The sequence below is a fragment of the Aythya marila genome (assembly GCF_965140915.1).
Source record: "Aythya marila genome assembly, chromosome: 7".
NCBI classification, from domain to species: Eukaryota; Metazoa; Chordata; class Aves; order Anseriformes; family Anatidae; genus Aythya; species Aythya marila.
The window spans coordinates 18304845-18324102 of record NC_139048.1 but is presented as its reverse complement, the minus strand read 5'-3'; the positions used below and the strand labels follow the sequence as shown (position 1 = coordinate 18324102).

The following is a 19258-nucleotide window of genomic DNA, read 5'->3' as shown; positions in this document are numbered from 1 at the left end:
ACTATATTTCTATTACTGCTGTCATCCTTGCCACGGCAATTTCAACACCTACGTTGTGAGGATTGAGTCAAACAATGTTGAAGTGACTACAAAGACAATAACAAGGATGCTTGTTATTTGCTCTAGTATATACTAAGACTGAAATCATCAACTGTTGCATCAAGAAGTTCCCATACCTGATGTGTACTTTCAGGGCAAATTACTCTTCCTTTGCTTTGCATTTGCAATTGGATGAAAGCATGCATACAGTTATCTACTGCAGGTCATCTAATAAGCCATTAATTTGTTCCCAGGACCACAAACATATCCTGAAGCCCATTCCATTCCTACTTTTATCTGGTCACGTCATTGCATAGGAACCACTTACTCTATGTATTCCATGAAACAGTTCTAGGAAAAAAAGCAAATATCCACAAAAGCAGAACTGAGATGAATATGTTTTCCTTTCTGTTCAGAATCCAGCTAAAAGAATGTGGAGGTCAATCCATGACTTAATCCATCAACCTCTACCTGTCATTAACCTTAATTAATACCAACCTGCATGTCTCCACTGAGAATCTGGTAGACTTCTTTAGAGTCAATGAAATTTTGATAGACTTGACGCTGCTCATCTGTCAAACGACAAAAGAGGACCTACCAAAAACAAACAAACAAACAGCTCAAGCCCAACTTGTAAACTTCAGACTGAACAAATTTTAAAGTTTTACAACGTGGAACATGCTACAAATAAACCTTACAGACACATCTAACACACTGAAATACTGAATTAAAAGATATTGTAGAGACCACTAGAAATAAACATTTGTTAGAATTTTTAGAGAATGAACATAAACACTGAGATGGGTTTCATCATATTTTCTGTGCCATTTCCCAGTTGTTTTTTCCTCTCAAATTTTAGTTTTGGAGGAGCTGCCATTTTTCAGTTTTAATGAGGTAACTGTGCAGTGTTGACATTCCCTCAAAGCTACTTTTATAGGAAACACTTCTCACGGTGCCTTACAAATTTGTCCCTTACAAATTGCAAATTCTCAGAACCTCCTGTGAAAACAACAGGTTACTAAACATAACCTGTACTATCATTAGCATTTGAGTGTGAGCATATAATGATTTTTCAGGTGGTTTGATGAATTAAAATGGAAAAAAAATTATGTATTTACATCCTGAAAGGCACCCAATATTATGCTTTACGTCAAACTTACATAATGCCCTGTGACTGACAAGAACAAAAATATAATTTGTTTGATCTGCTTATGATTGCATTCTTAACAGTAGCCCAGATTTAAAAAGTACACGGAAATTCAAAATTTGATTATCTACAGTTAAAATAGCATTTCAACTGTTATTAGGACAAATTATTGACAAATGTTCGTGAGAGACTGGATTTGGGGGAGGAAGAGGGCTCAGATCTAGTAGTAATGATAAGCAAACCTGTTCATTTTTATCTGGAAGCGAAAGGCTCATTTTAACATCAGCCTTCATTCTTCTCAGCAAGTAGGGGTTTATGGTGTCCCGTAACACACATGCACATTTGTATGCAGTTTTTACCTGAAAAAGGAAGAAAAAACAAAAACTGTACTTTGATTCTTGATATCAATTTTAGCAAAAAGCAAAATTCAATAATTAGTAATAGGAAAGTCCTCATAAAATGAGATGCTTTATGATTTATGTGGACCTACAGTTATTTACTCAATACAACATGAATTACAATAAATTCATGATAGCAACAATAACACAGAATAACTCTTCCTCAGATACCACTCATTTATCTTTAGTGAGTTAGTGGAATTTGAGACCAGAAATAAGATTTCTTTTAAAAACCAATCTGAGTATAAATTTGCACAGAACCAAAAACCCACATGAATAACCTCTAATACAAATCAAAGATCAAAAAAAGGCCTGAAGCAATGGTGGTTACTAGACAATAAGTGAAGATTAGTGTCCACTTGAGACTATTAAAAAAAAAAAATCGGTAAAAGAAAATCCCCATGATCACAGAAACTAAAGGTCACTCTGGTCTCAAATGGAGCATATGGTTCTATAATGGGTAATGGATGTGTGAGATGGGTATTAACTGTACGTAATGGCTAAAAATACCTTCATTTCTCTTAAAGCAAAACAAAGAATACAATAAATTATTGATATGTAAAAAAAACAAATTAGCTGTCCAATTTTAAATTACAAAGCTTCGGACAAGGGAGGCATTTAAGCTCCAAGAAAAAACTTTAGAAACGTATACGTGCAAAACATTAAAAATAATATTTAATAGAAAGCAAATTTGTTAGCATTTATATGCAACTTTAGTCTACAGATTACTATATGATTTATCTGTTAGGCAGCTTGAAATGTGTTTACAAAGTTGTAGAGAACTGTAAATGCAAATATTAATAGGCATATTTATTCAGAAGATATTGCAAATAAATTTAGTTTTCAAATTAGTCTATATACTTTCAGACTTCTGATACCTATTTTTGTCTTAAAAAGTGAAAATAGCTTTCTGTTTTAAGCATTCCTCAATAGCATCTGAAACAATTTGCTGAAGCTTGAAATCAAAGAGGAAAGTTCTATTTAAATGTATCAAAATATGAGATTACTCCTCCAACTTGCATAACTTTACTTTTTATCAGAGAATACTTATGTCTTTTCAACTTTCTTGACAAGAAACAATTGTGTATATGCTACGCCTCTCTATAGAAGAAATTGTCTCATTTAGTTGAATATTTTTTTCACATACGCATAAGTAAAACATATACATGTGACTACTGAAAAAGCGTCTAGATTGTAAATCATGAGGTACATTTAAAAGTCAGTTTCTTAACAAAATAACATTTTTTCTACTGAACTGATATATTTGATGCACTTACCTGCACAGGAGAGGCATTGGAGTATCCTCCCATGGTTATTGGAACAGAAAATTGCTCCATGAACACAGGTAGCGTTCCCAGTTTCCCTGGGAATATAAAGTCAAAGAGGGACCACAGCTCCTTTAGGTTATTTTGCATAGGAGAGCCAGACAAGATGATGCGATGGGGTGTGCGGAACTAGTAATTAAAACAAAGCAAAATTAAAACAAAAACAGAAGTAAGTCATTTTCATGGCTTATGGTATAACGTGATTCCTGCTTCTGAGGATTTTCAATTCTACCACCAATGAATTATCATTTTATAATATATGGCCCCATGCTACTAAAATAAACAACTTTATGTAATATATTGCCCAAAAACTGTTAGTAGAAAATAAAGATTAGCATTAATTCAACATTTGTTCCTAATGGTAAATTCCTACTCCACTTAACATTTCTGATGCTTTTCTTTATAAATCTACTGATGTAAACTCATTTAAAATATTAAGTAAATTAAATAGTCAAATATAGAAAATTGTGATTTATGCTTTATTCCTTCTTAATGGTCAAATGTGTACTTTTATGATAACTTAATAAGGCTATTAGATCTGGGTCCTCCTCCCCGCCACACTGAAAATCTTTCACCTGTTTTTGATAAAGTACCTGCTTGCACGCAAGTGTTACTGCAGCATTTGGATTTCGGATTTTGTGACCCTCATCCAAAATCACATAATGCCAGTCATAGCTGTGGATGTTATCCTGCATCAGTCGAATGTATGAATAAGAGGTAATTAAAATTCCATGGCATGAAGCAATTTCGCGAATTAGTTTCACCTAAAAGCAAGAAGTGCATGCTGTCAGTAACAGAGCAAGACTGAAAATTCAGACTTGCAGAAGTACAGGTTTACTGTCCAAGATACGTTTAAAAAGTTTTGAAAGAGCAGATAAATTATTTTATAAAGAAAATCATTGAATTTCACTAAAATAGACTGATCACAGGACTCTCCACTTATCTATAAAAGAATGAAGCACCTGAATATTGTAGTGTAAAAGATCAGAATTTGACCTGAAGCCTGGTAAGAAGGAATCAGTATTTTTTTTTTCCCAAAGGCAGCATCTGAAACTCAAACATGAAATGTGATCAAAGTAACTTCAAGTTCTCCCATACTCACATCACAAATCTACCTTTGTGTACTGCATACAAGATATAATAGAAGGTTAGAAATAAATAAAGTGAAAAACAAAAACAATCACAAAAAATGATTTGGTTAATCCTAAATTCTGTCCTACACTCTTCATTAATAGGATTAACCATTTCTTATTCAACCACCAAATTGCATGCTTCTCTTGTAAGCTATATCCTTTCCCCTTGTCTTTAACTAGCCTTTTTAGCTGTAGATTACCTAGGGCAGGAACAGTCTAGATCACCTTCCTTGAATACTTTCACAGCATCTACAGTATTTGAGAACTGCATCTTTCCTGCATTTGTCCTCCACATATAAATCTAATAGAAGAGTGATATTATCATCTGCTATTCAGGAAGGGAAAGAGCATGGACCAATTTTTATTTATTTATTTGGATGTATTTGGTTATTTGGATCAAGGTGCTTAACTGTTACAGAAATCAACTGGAATTAGGTGCTTAAGCATCTTTGCATATCAGGACATAAATGAGGTCACTGAAGCTTACATAGGGAAGGGAAAACAAAACCAAATTTCTTTTTTCCCAGAGGGGCATCCTAACTATGAAGATAATCTTTCTTTCTGCTATATTGTGTTTACATAGCAAGCAGGAAAATAGGACTGTCATTAGCTGCAACTGCATTGCCAAAAAAAAAAAAGCGTCAATCTCATATGTGTGAAAGATATATAAACTGGTAACCACCAATTCTAAATTTTTGTTTTAGATTACTCACAAAATAGCCAAGCTGCAACCAGAATTAATCCCTGCTTTTAGTCAGAGGATGTCAAAGCTACCTTAAAATCTGTGGAAGCCCAAGCCCATTCTGTATTTACAGTTGCATGAACTTCATACCCTATTTTACACATTAATTCACTGCTAGAGTACAATGACTAGTTATTCAGTAGTTTTCCAGGAGCTGCACGTATTAGTCCATGACATAGGACCTGAGCAAAATGTGGCAAAAACAATGGGAGTTTTATCACAGTTTTAATGTACACCATATCAGCATGCAGGGGCAAAAGCAGATGATGATGAGCTGGGGGGCAATTCTGTATTAAACAAGTACAGTGAGTGTAACAAAAAAAAAGTACTGATAATAATTTTTTTAAAAGTAGAACCACTGCAAAATTTGCTAAAGAAAGAGAAAAATGAAAAAGAATCACATTCCTAAAATATTTGCATATTCAAAAACATCAAGAATACTTATTAGAAATGTGTTAAATAAAAAAAAAAAAAAAAAAAAGTATTTCTGAAGGAATCATATTGTGTTAAGAGTCCATGATCTTGTAAAATTTCTTACCATGACTTCTTGCTTAGGAGACGTAATCCAAGATTCAAAATGTTTTTCTGCATTTAACTGTGCAAAAGCTTTTACTTTCTGATTATCATCTCCCAGTAAAAACATGACACATCATCTAATGTCAATGCTGTGATTCTCAAGAGGATATGCAATCTTTACAACAAAATGTATGACAGACATAGCAGGAGTTCTAGGCAGGTGTGAACATCCAAACCTTAATTCGAGCTGATGCATTGCCCACAGTCTGTGACAGTGTCCTGGAGCCCTGGCAATGGCCTATCATAGAATATTGTAGGCATCTCTACCCAAACACTTAAGACAAATCATCTCCGGCGATTTCAAATTAAAAGCTTGTAAAATATGTAACCTCTCCTAGTTTTTGCAATTAATAGGGTATGTCTGCAATTAGCCTGACTTACAGAATGCTACACTGTTGTCATTAAAAGATGTTTTGTGAAAGTGCTGCTGTTATTATGGAGGCTCAAGAGACCAATCCCTCCTAGAGGGCAAGCAGTGGACTAGCAGAAAACAACAGCCATAAATCACGCTGTCAGGTAGCAGAAAGAACAGAAGTGAAACGCAGGCACATGAAGGCCATTCACTGTAAACACACCACAGCAGAATCCTAGTCAGGATTTACTGAACCTGTAATTAATTAAAGTTTCCTTCAAGCTAAATTTTTAATAAACAAGGATTTCTGCTGACAATGAAGAAATACAACACCACAATTTTAACAACTCACACTACAACACCTATTAACTATCATTTTATTGTACTAGAGACTTTGTTAGAGGTTGCTTTAGCTTTAGTTGCAGTTATTTAACTGTAGATCTTTTAAAATATGATAATGGACATGCTGTTTTAATACTGTGGCACTTCAGAATTTGCACTATTTTATCATGTAGTCTTTAATTCACAATTACCATTTGTTTAGATTCAGAAATTTTATTTTATTATTATTTTTCTCTCTTGGGAATACACTTCAATGAAATATTTCAGGGCATACACTGTTAAACTAAAAAAAATAAAAATAAGTTCAGATTAGAGACAAATCCTAATGACAAAGGAAAACAGCTGTTGTTGAGCTTTGAAATTCCGAACTCTGGTCTTTAAAAAAAAGACCTACTACTCCTAATGAACACAGGAACATGCAAATGAATGGAATAAGGTTGATCGTACAGTTTTGTTCAGCACAGTAGTTTAGGCCTTTGCAATTCACAGACAGTATTTTCACCTAACATTGTAGTGATTACATTGATTGTGTTGCAGTCTTCACTGGGACACACGCAACATACAAAGGCTAAAAGATTTTCAGCAAGTACCATTTCTTAAAGCTAAAATATTTCAGTGATGTTTTCCACGGATAGGCCTTTAAGCAAACCTTTTCTTCCTGTTGATTACCTTGCTGTAGATACAAACCCACAATTGTTAATGCATAGAGAAATAATATTTATCTTTTTAGCAGCTAAAGTAGTCCTTTAAAAAAAAATAGTTAAGGGAACGTGTACTCGTTATGCATTACAATGATAATATTCTTAAATAGAAACATGCATGCAAGACTGGATTTGAAGAACTTAACTAGTGATAGCCGTGAAATTCTCTAATCTTTCAGATGCCTTTAAGGCACGTATGAACTCACCAAGATGATACCTACCTGGTCACTTACACAACTATATATAGTTTGTGAATCAAAAATGCATTGTTCAGCAGCCTTTTCACTATCTCATAACCAACCATTAAGTCCAGAGATCCATAAATTCAACCTATAAAACCTCTTCGCTATTTCCCTGCCCCCTCCAAAACAATCTAAATGGCACCACCAAGAAGCTTCAAAAGAACACATTACAATGTTTAATAATGTAAATGTTGCAATGAAAAGAGCTAGAGCACTTACTACATATTTAAGAAGAATGTTATTTGTTATGGCATGATAAAAAGTTTATCCAAGTTTGATCTGTAACACAGAAAGAGTCTTTGGCTAAAATAAAGGTTCTATAAAATAAAGGTTCTATATCCAGTCATGCCAAGAACTGTAATCTTGTTGTTGAGTTTATTTTCTTTGCATGTAAATTATGTACTCTACTGTGAGGGCAGAAGGCTTAAAATCTACAGTGTACAAAGTCAGCTTCAAATAGATGGCTTCAAGGAGGTGCAAGCATCATGAAGTGACAAGTGCTTTTGAGGGTTGCATTTTGTTCAGCATTTGGCTAGAATAAATAAGTAGTTAAGGCTTTACAGACTGAATCTGATTACCACCAGAAAGAATAATTGACCTCAAAGACACTTGTTCTCAAGAAATTAAAAATTCAGCCTAGATCTTTGCAATGCAGCACATCCCGCATTTTATATAAAACCAATATAACTGAAGTTCATGTTGTCTTCATGTAAATCCAAGAAGTTGGATTTATTTCTTTATTTTCTCACATTCTTAGAGGCATCAGAGCACTTGGTATTTACAAGTCACTTTTAAGCTACATCAGGTTTGAGTGTATTAACTGCGAGAGGTTAATAGTATAAAATAGCACCAAAGGACTCTGCCACAATTGCTGTACCATACTCAAACTGAAAGCTGACTTCATGATGGAGGACTACTACTTCAGTTTGATTCTTCTCTCCACTTTAAACTTACACACATTAATCATCACAGAAGAACCAAACAATCTGTGCCCACAAGCAGGAAAAAAAATAAATAAAATAAAGTGTTACATTTCTTCAAGATGGCCTCAAGCTATCTCTGAAGACTACTAGGATGGGTAAGTATTTGCAGCTCGGAGGCTGTGAGTCTGTTCTCAGGTGACAAGTGACAGGATATGACGAAATGGTCTCAAGTTGCACCAGGGAGGTTTAGACTGAATATTAGGAAGAATTTCTTCATGGAGAGGGTGGTCAAGCATCAGAACAAGCTGCCCAGGGAATTATCCCTGGAGGACACTAAGGGACATGATTTAGTGATGGGACTCAGTAGATCAGGCTGATGGTTGGATTTGATGATCTTGAAGGTCCTTTCCAACACAGATGATTTAATGATCCTATTTTTTTTTTTTTAATTTACTTTATTCATAAGCTTGCTCTCTTTTGATTAAAAAGTAACTGTGAATAAATGTGCAAAGAGGTGATGACCACATTAGCAGTGACTCTTCTTTAAAGCATCCTGTTGCAGTTGTCAAAAGATGAAGAATTAGAGCAGGATAAGAGAATGGAACCTAACTAAAGTGACCATATGGTATCCAAACTCTTTAAGTTACTGAGTAGTTATTTGTGGGTGGCATTGGGGAGGTAAAGTTATGAAAACCTGACTATTCCCACAGATGGAAAAAATAGATTCAATTTGTCAAGTTCATTAACTGACAGATACCCCCAAAATTCATGCACACTATTTTATTTAGGAAGAAGTGCAAGCATGTTATTGAGGTCAACGGACTTTTAGGGCTTGAAGACATACCAAGTTAATTGAACATCAGGAAGCTATTAGCACATTAGAGTGTGCTATTCCTTTTTTGCCATGTGCTGTAACTGCATCGATTACCTCACGATATGTTTAATCAAGTGCAATTAAGCACCATATCATATTAATGCTATTACAAGAAATTCAATAAACATTTAAAGAGAAATTAAAAAAAAAAAAAAGTTTTGCTGAATCCTGCAAATCCTGTTAAGTACCTGAAATATGAGGCCAAGAGAAAAAAATAAAAAACTTTCCTTGTTTTTCTACAAGCAAGGTAACAAGGGTTGAAAATCCTGACTTGTCCGAAGTTTCAACTCCAGAAATTGAATAAGAACATGTATATAAAGACATTGGCCAATAAAATTAAAAGCCAGAAAAGGCACTGCTTGAGGAAAATAAAACCAACAAAGTAACATTATCATGAAAGGAGACCAGGTGATATGAACTGACATATTGGTCAACTGAAGAGAAATTAGTTTGCCTGTACAAACAAAAATTATTAAATATTTATCAATATCACGAACATGCAAGGAAAGAATTCACCAGTACTTGAAGCATATATGTATGCTAATAGGTTCCTACATTGATCAGCTGCAGCAAAAGCAGCTAATAATACTGCAAACTGCTTTGTAATTGTAATGTGGACATTAGGAATAGATGGATCATGCCTTTGAGTGACAGTGAGACCTAGTGAAGAGAAACTTCATGGAAATTTATAGAGAAGCTTTGCAAACTAATCAATAGTATAGAGGGCTCTCCACAATGAATTCAGAGAATTGAGGATACATAGCATCTTTCTGGTGTAAGTATCTAAACTACAGGTTACATCCAATTATTTTATTTATTTACAGAATAAATGGGCTTAATTTTTCACTGTACTGTAACGGCGGCTAGCAGAAACTACATACTTCTAAATAACCCGTAGGCAAGCACAGCCTTATGGAAATTGAGATAAAGCAGTAAAGTTCTCATTAAATTCAAGTAGTCTTCTGAAGCTTTTCTGTTCTTTCAGAGAAGCTCTCTCAGTTATCAACTCTCAGATATGTCTACCTTCAGCAGAAAAGCTTAAAAACTTCTCACACCAAATCATGTATGGGCATTACTAGTACATGAGCACCACTGTAAAAGTAGATTAGGTATCATACTGTGTTGGCTATTATAAATGGATAGACTTTTAAAGGAAAATAACATGTTAAAACAATTATGAACTTCAATTCCATAAAAAGCTGAGCTGTCTAACCCTGCAGGGGCCCCATAGCAAGCTTGAACTACTTGCAATCTGGTTTACAAGCAGCCTAGTCATGGCAGAATGGATTTCAGCACAATCAAAATGCTCTGAACAACAAACCTGTTACGTTTAACTTGTTCAAGTAACGTTGTTCTGTATTATAATGTAATTGTACTCCAGGAATGACAATTCCCATTTTGTCCTGTTTCCTAACAAATCTATACAAGGCAGTGAATTTTGTAACTTTTTAAAACAATCAGAGGAAGATCACAAGCTTGCATAGAAACATTCAGGAACAGAAGATACTCTTTTTTTTTTTTTTTTGGCTAGCATGTAAAAATACAAGCTTCTGGAATTACAAAATGCGTGTCAATTATTACCTTTTTGTTGGTGTAAGAACCAGTTTCATGGAGAATGGCGACCCTAAATGGAGGCCACCAAGTGTGGAATTCTTTTACCCACTGATGCATCACAGTAGCTGGACAAACAATCACTGTTGGACCCAATCCCTGGTACCTAAAAGCACACAAACAAAAACCAAACCTTCAACATGAAATAAATACCCTATATTAAAATAATCTGACATATTTGATTATTCAAGTAGAATACAAGAGCTATCGAAATTAACTGGCACTCTTTTTCTATAATTTTTTTTTAGAGGTAGGTAACAATTTAAAAGCTAAAACAGCTTATCTATTGAATGTCGTGAGCTAATGGATAAAGCTATCAAGATAAACACAGAAATAGAAAAGCTCCAAACAGTAAGGCATAAGGGAACATCCTGCATCCTGTGGTGATACAAATCAGGTTTGAGTGACTACCATTTCTTTAAGAGAAAAAGAAATTATTAACAACCCTTTTATTACTTCTACACCACAAAAAAAAAGTCTTGCAAATGGAGTTGCACAGGTCTTTTGCTTCATGGTGATACTATACTATACTATTATCATCACAATTTACAGATAGCGAGATAATACAGGGACTCTAAAGAAACAGAGTATAATATCCAAATAAGTTGAGGTCAGAGCTGGGCTAAAACCATCTAATCCATTTCCTGTTCATAATCAGACATTTGTTTCTGAGATTCACTGAGGAAATGTGTGAAATAAGGTCTTCCTGTATATAAATTTCAGAGCCGCTTTTTAACCATAAAAGAGGACAAAATCTTTTGCACAACAGCCAAACAAGAAATATTACGATCAGGAACAAATACCAACAACCATGCAGGAAGTATACTACAGCAGAAACAAAAATATTAGCTTGGTTATTTGTCAAAAAAACAGTTTACAAAAGGAAATTTATACGCCTTTATTTTGAAGGATATTTCTGCAGAAAATTTCATGAATAAAAAATATAGCTGTGTATTTTGAATGTTCCAAAATGGCTCTATTGTCATAATAGCCAGGTGCTACCAAATATAACAATCTTTGCACTTCTGCACAGTAATGACAGTATGCCTGTCTTCATTTTACAGAATGAGAGCTGAGGCTGAGAGAGACTACAGGAAAGGCTGCAGTGCTAGATTCATACAGCAGTACACTAGCTCCCTCTACACATCAAGGCAATGAGGTATCAAGTCCCTTGGGCATGTTAACAACACAACGATGCCTGCTTCTCAACCACACTAACCAGAAGGTCTTCTGCTTACTAGACTACACAACTGTCAGACAGAAGCTAACCAGTTAGTGTTAGTACCTTCCTAGTTCAGAGCGCAGATGTGGAAACTACTTGAACATGCAAAGACCAAATTGTTTAGACACACAGGCAAAATGAGAATAAAAAGTTTCATAGTAATAATAATTAAAGCTTGTTTTCTCCCATGGAGTTACTCTGGTGGTGGACTTGCTAATTAGATGTGCCAGAAAAAACAGAATGCATGCTCTGATCTGCAGAAAGAACATTGCAATGTAGGTGTTTAATTATATTTCGGCCTCTTCAGATTCACTGTAGTCTCACTGCACTATCCTAGTGACTCTAACTGTGTAACCATGTCAAAAGGTGTTCCTGAAGGAATTCCATCAACTCAGTGGGTCTCCAACTAGGGCTGGTAATATACTCACACAAAGTCATCTGTAGAGCAGCATCCTTAAAACAGGTCATATCAAAGTAAATCAACTGGCCTGAGTGATGTAGTACAGCATGGCAGTTTGGTATAGAAAAGCTACAGTTGAAAGCAACTGGAGAATACAATTCTTCCAGAAGACAGCAATGCTTTCTCTTTAAAGCATTATTTTACAATTAATGCACATACTGAACATAAGCTAAATGTCCCTCTATATATTGTTAAAATTTTTGTTCAGTACAGTACTGCAACATTTGTTTAATTGCATGTCATAATTCACATCAGATATAGAGCCACCAAAACTAGAAAACTCAAGTGTTATTCACGCATGCACTTGTAAATCCAAGAATGCCAACAAGTATCCTTTCCGGTAATTTCACCTATAAAGAAAGAATTTCAAAGCATTGTTCAATAATAAAGAAAGAATGATAGCTTTTGTAAGCCAGTCACTCGAATATAGTTTTGAATAGCAACAAAGATGGAAATTCCTCTGTGTAAGTTACAGTTTTTATTACTACTACTATTTTTTGGCATAGATAATTCCCTGCCGATCAGAAACTCCAACTTTCATCGCAAATCAGCTTGCTGCTTCCTGTAAAGCATTCACCTGGTGTCTTGCCAGAACAAATATTTTAATGTAAAATTTAATAAATGGAACCAAAGGTATTACATCTAATTTAAAATTCCATATTGTGTAAACTATTGATATTAATGTAATTGAGTTTGTAAACAATCCATTTGTGGAAGCTAACCTTAGACACTGTATTGACCCAAAATATCTAGTGCGGCTCATCTGCAAAATGAAGCATCAATGCCTGGAATTCATTAAAAGTGTTACATGTTTAATTTTTCCTGCCCTACAGCTCCATTGTCTCGTAAAATTTTTCCTTTGATGTCCCCCACTAAAAGAATTAAAGGAATATTGTAATTGAAATGTCATTAATAATTCACAGGACCCTCCTCCACCAGCAATACATCTGATGAAATATTAATTGAGCTCCACAGACTGACAGTCTGCAGAGGAGCACTTGCCTGTAATTTGAACCACGAGTCCTGATCTTGCTGTAGCTCAGACCTGCCAAGAAGGCAATTATCTGGATGGTCTTGCCCAATCCCATCTCATCTCCCAGAATTCCTCCTGCCTGCTGGCAGTGCAATTCCCAGAGCCACCTAACACCTGTCTGCTGGTACCTAAAAACAAGGAAAAGAAGATGGCAAATGTTTGATAATACAGATCGTAACAGAAAGTACTCATGAATTAATCATTTGGCAAGGTTCTTCTACTAGTTACAGTAACATGCTGGATGTATGTTTTACATGAGTGCTGTATTTACTAGGTCATACATTTTTGATGGGCTCAAACATTACATGTGACTTTCATTCTTTATGCAATGCTAAAACATTTCTAATTAAACTGATAGTCATGGTAATTAGAGGGTATTTTATTTCATGTATATTTTAAGTGTTAAAAGTAACTTGGAAAGCTACTCTTAACAAGGCATAATTATCTTTTCAGAAGAGAAGACATGCATGGGTCTCATGAATTACATTATTTGGAACATACACCTTGAACTGAAGGAAAAGCTTGACTTACAAGGGCTACAGTCTTCACTCTCCACTCTGAAAACTGATCACATCTGTCACACTATGCTTTCTGTTTACGTAAATTCATTGAATAACATTTAATCTCTTTTAATGAATAAATAAGTCAAGAAGGCAAAACGTTTAGGAAGGCAAAACAATAGAAGCTATACCAGTGAATAGGATGCAGCAGAGTGTTATCATGTAAGAGTATCAGGGTAGTTTCTATTCCCAGTTGCCCACTACAAATTGTACAAGCAACAATGTTAAATACATTCCAGTTAAAAGCAGTAGATTAGAAAACAACATTTACAACAGCAAGCTAAAAAGGCGGAGGTAGGATGCTGGAGAGAGAATTTTAAAACATGCTTTTTTACAATGATATGAAATAGTGACAGCAACAGAAGAAATATAACCTTTTGGAAAAGGGAGGGGGGTTAAATTGAAAACAACAAAAAAGTGAATCAACAGCATATTTAAATAATTTCAAAGAAAATCCCTGTTTTCAGCATTTCTCTGTCTTGTAATTTAGAAGACCAAGGTTACCAGTATTATTTTCTTGATGGCATACATTGCTGGAATGCCAAGCACAGCAAAGAGCAAAACCTAATTTTTTTTTGTAAAATAGGAATCGTTCATTTTCGGGGCATTCTCTTGTATGCATATTTTAGATGTTTTTCTTTCAACAAAGAACGTTTAGGAGTACTGACAGCTAATGACACTAGTATCTACAAAGCCCTATTAAAATCAATTTATGTTGTGATCTGTATGGATTTAGATGACTGCTGAAAGGAAATAAACAAACAGCCTGAGTAGTTAGAAAAAGATGATCAAAGAACACATCTAATGGTTCAGACATCATTCTATCTGCTGATATCTCAAATGCATTATACCAAGAAGCCCTTAAAAACCCTTTTATTAGGGATGAATTCACCTAAATGAATGCAGGAATCTAAATTAAACAACTACAAAATCGCTTTCAGGATTGGCCGTAACCGGGTAAAGATGCTACTTGTTACAATATTTTATGAAGGTCAGAACATTTTCTGATGGAAATATTGAAAAAAAAATCTAGAAAAAAAAGAATCTTAATTTGAGTCAGAAACTACTCCAGACTAATTTTCAGCATATATCTTCAGAGGACAACTACTCAGTAATTTCCTGATGTTATTTCATATTATTTCTTAGGATTACATCTAGTGCTTAAAAGCTAGCTTCATTTATAAGCATTTTTTTTCCATCTTCTCTTTCTCCCCTTTCTTCTCAAAAAGAAAGACAATACAGTTTATAAATTCTGGGCGAAATTCTGCTCCAAGGATATCTAAAAATAGAGAAGACGCAAGCACTTTCACCAAACATCCAGATGAACAAAACGTAAAGAGCAAATTAATAGCTATTACTAACCGTAATAGGTTTAAACAGGCAAAATAATAGATTAAAATTTACTAGGAAAACCTTTGGACCCTGAAGATTAAAAATAGCAAAAGCTTTTTTATTTATTTTTTTTGAAGGATAGAAAGATAATAGCAAAAAAAAATCATGCAACTTTCTGCAACGAAATGAAATTCTCACGTCATTCTGGGTCACAAAGTGCTTCCCTTTCTTAAGTCAATCTCATGCACTAAGACAAACAAACCAGCTAGGCTTGTTTGTTAGGCTTTCCAAACAAACCTGAAGAGTAATTTAAGACTTTTTTGTCTTCTTCTTCTAACCTTTCGTACTTCAATAGCTCTCAATATTACTCATCATTAAGGAAATACAGTATCCATCTATGGTGTCTTTCTATTCCCTACACAGGAACAATGCTCTGTACAAGATTTCAAGTGTCTACTTAAACGTGAAACTTTAATTGCATAGATTTTTATTTTCTGTTTACTGGATACAATACTAAACTGCATTCATGAAGCTACATAGACGATTTCAACTCCCAGAACCTCCCCTACACAAGAATGCTGTATGCCAAGGCCAGACATGAGTATCTTAGAAGATGTACCAAACAAAACCAGGAACATATTTTTAAATAATGTCCTGTAAATACATTTCTAAAGCTCTGTGTTTTTAATTTTTTTTTATTTTATTTTTTTCCAGAGACAGAACATTACTTTAAATGACTATGAAAGTACACAGAGATAAATATTAATATTAGCTTGTGAGGAACACATAAAGGTGATTTGCTATGCCAATTCTTTGTAAAAACATCTAAGCATGAAAAAATTGTAGCAATTGAAAAGGTTAAGAAAAACTTTAAAAGTTTCTCCCAAATAATTTTTTACGGTCATACAGAGAGATAATCAATTCTCTTTAATCTTATGCTTTCATTAGACTTTTTTTTTTTTCCACTGAAAAAATACAGTTGAATAAAAATGTTGCCCAATCTTCTAGATAGTCATGTTTGCACTGAATTTCACATCAGCAATTACCCTCTGATGCACCCCTCAAAATTTACCACTGTAGCTAACAGTGTTTATTTGCATTGCTGCTGAGACAAAATGGCATTGCAGTCATGTAAGGGAAATCATGTACTGAAAGCATCTAAGAAAGAAAGCTTGTTTCTTGTTTACACAGGCTTATCTCAGGCTAAGTGCAGACAGTGTAAGGCAATGCTTTTAAGTCAGTCTTGCTCACTGTGTTTAGTTCTGCTCCATAGTAGCACCACTGGTACTAGCTAAGTACATCTTGATGAATGTTCCTCAAAGCAGAGAGAAGTGTATTAGAAAAAACAAACCGCCAAAAAAAAACAAACCACCACCACAACAAACTTAAGGATCTGCTGTTTCTACTGTGATATAACTTCTTTGGAATTCCATTCAAATATGCAGAAAGAGCACTTGCAGAATAGTGCTATACACCTCCTCCATGGGTCAATATACTTCCATGTTTTCTACTAAACTTGTTCAGAACTCCAAAGTTTAATGCCTATTGACTATGGGCCTTCCTATGCTGGAGATTTCAGCATTTAAGTTACAAGTCAGACAAATCATTCAACTCAATTGATCTTTCTAACCACTTAGGAAGTTTTGCCAACTGACTCATGCTTGCAGGGATACCCTTCATTAGCGAGGCTGATATCTCTAAGATTAATTTCTAGTTGTCTGCCTTATTTCGATTCCCTTTGGGTTGCTTAGACCACACATCCGTTCTCAGGATGATTACTCCTGCAGTACCTTCACATAAACAACTGGAAACCACATATTGGCTGTGTATGGTCCTGGCAACCAAGTCATTAATTCAATTCCATTTCAGAGCTAGTGCTTTCCTTCTGAAGAATTGCAGGACAACACTAATAATTTCTCTGAGGTTAAGACTAAGTGTTCCTGTTGGAAGGGGCTCCATGCATGCCTGTTAGAAACCATAGCTTTCTACTGGACTAATTATAAGACTTTAGAGTTAGCTTTTGAAAGAGGAAATGGTTTTCCTTCTGTGTGAAATGTTGCCTACAAAAATGAATACAAGTCAATGATGCTTGAAAGTCAGGGAAAGATTATGGATGAAATTCACTTGTCAGCTGCTAACTTGTTTGGGCTGCCTTTTGTATACAGCTTTTTGAGATCAAGATGAGTTGCTTGAAAGCATCATTGGACACCACAGCCATGTTTTAAACGTCTTATAATAAGATTATAGAACTACTCATAGGAAAATTTGACTATATTTTTTGCTAGCAGAAAATTTCGATCACCCTCTACCCAATCACAGAAACACCTATATTCCTTGCTTTCATTTATCACAATTTGCCAACAATGCATCTTCAAAGTAAAGTGATTCTCCTATCACTCTGCACACAAAATTAAAAGAAAGCACTTGCCAATAAAAAGTTAACAACAAGAGATGAGGAGAGCTTCTCAATCCTTAGTTTAGCTAATAAACACAACGCTCACAAGTCACTTGTTAACTCTATTTTCATACAGCTGCATTTTGTGCTTACAATAAATAACCTCTGAGGTTTGCTCCTGCAGCTTTTTTAATAGAAACAGTTGTAGCAGAAGTTGCAGCAAAAGGTATCTGGAAATCAGCATCACTTTTACTACTAATATCATTACCAAGAGCATAGAGCAACTTAATATTAAAATAAAGTATACAATACATACTTAAAAAGCTTTTTGAAAAGAAATCCTGGAACTTTGAAACCCTCTTCAAATTCAGTGTCACTTTCATCAGAACCTTCCTCAGCCACCTGATGTTCTTTGTCCTTCAGGCGTTCTTTTTGCCACCTCCTAGAGTTACATAAGGAATAGAAAAAAAAAAAAAAAGTGAATATTACATGGAATTTTGCATCAAGTAGAAAACAACAAATTAAATATATATATACACACACTCTCAGACGTGTTGAGCTGAAGTAGTAATAAATTGGAGGAGAGAGTTATGCAACTCAAAATATTTTACATGAAAATGTTCATGCAATCCTGATTAGTTAAAAGCTTTCAGTTTTAAAGCTAGTTACAATTATCTACAGACAGAAATACTAAATACAATATAATCAATAGTTAGCACCATTAAAAGAAACTGGCTACCTTAAATTCCTAATTTAAACAAAAATCAAAATCAACAACAAAACAAAAAAGCAATAAAGCTGAAGTACTTTGAAGTTATTTTTCTCAATTTAAACATTTAAAATACTTTCTTTCACCTAGAGAAATCTTTAGCAGCATATAATTGTATACAGAGGACTCAGCTGGAAACATCACAGTCCTAGGGATGATGTGCTCTAAAAGCTGTTAAGTAGTCACTGAGTATTTTGACATTTTGAAATTACAGAGTGATTTATGGTATGCAGCCTGACGGTTGTATTTGGACTCTAGGCAGGCTACAGAATTGCCTTCCCGCCCTGTGCCCCCTTTTAGAAAGAGTACCAAAGGATTTTCAATGTCCAAGATGCATTTGTTTCAGCGACCCCCAAAAAACCTGTAATAGCAAAGTGCATGCTTACTGCCAGCTGGGAGGAAATGACTGCAGTACCAAAACAAGTAAATAACAAACCATCAACAGCACTTCACAGACTTGGATTTTGCTGGAATTCTCCCGCAAAAGTGCATTCACTGCAGACATGACAAACACATTGTATAACCTGACAAAATCCCTACAGAAAGTGTTAAGTTATAGAACAGATGGTGAATGTCCTTGTGCTGCTGCTCTGCAAACAGATTTCATCTAATAAAAAGATAGTTGCATCTGTAAAGATGGAATGATTTGTGTACCTCCTTTCAGATACCCTAAATATATGGACCAGTAAAATTTCTTCTTACTGAAACCCTCTCCCAAGTGAACAACCTCATCCTCCCCAGACCAGCCAGAATACTTTCAAATCAAGTGTGCACTCCAATTTAAGCCATCATTATTTGAATACTTTTCCCATAGTTATAATTAATTCACACAAAGGTGCTAACCTGAATGAGGCTGAAGAAGAAAGAGAAGCCCTGACAGTCTAAAAGCATCTCAAACATAAAATATAAAGATCAAAATTGTTCAGGTTCCAAAGAACTATAAATAGCACTGATGGGATGAGAAGAAGCAAGTGGAAAATGTAGGCTGAAAACCTAATATAAGCCTCCTAGCACTGAAATCTACAGTATTGAGCTATAAACTGCCTCCTGAGTGAGAAGCTAGAAAGCTCATCTGTCCAGTC

The 19258-nt window shown here is 34.8% G+C and overlaps 1 protein-coding gene across 2 annotated transcripts in view; it reads right to left on the bottom strand.

Moving 5' to 3' along the window:
* The window catches only part of ERCC6 (ERCC excision repair 6, chromatin remodeling factor), a 48100-nt gene that overhangs the window by 11144 nt on the left and 17698 nt on the right, over positions 1-19258 (bottom strand). For both annotated transcript variants that reach the window (XM_082765011.1, XM_082765010.1), the window contains exons 6-12: positions 17724-17849; positions 13090-13248; positions 10376-10511; positions 3503-3673; positions 2862-3038; positions 1429-1545; positions 538-633 (exon numbers count right to left, since the gene is read on the bottom strand). In XM_082765011.1, the coding sequence (XP_082621137.1) occupies positions 538-633; positions 1429-1545; positions 2862-3038; positions 3503-3673; positions 10376-10511; positions 13090-13248; positions 17724-17849 (982 nt within the window). The remainder of the gene's footprint in view (positions 1-537; positions 634-1428; positions 1546-2861; positions 3039-3502; positions 3674-10375; positions 10512-13089; positions 13249-17723; positions 17850-19258) is intronic.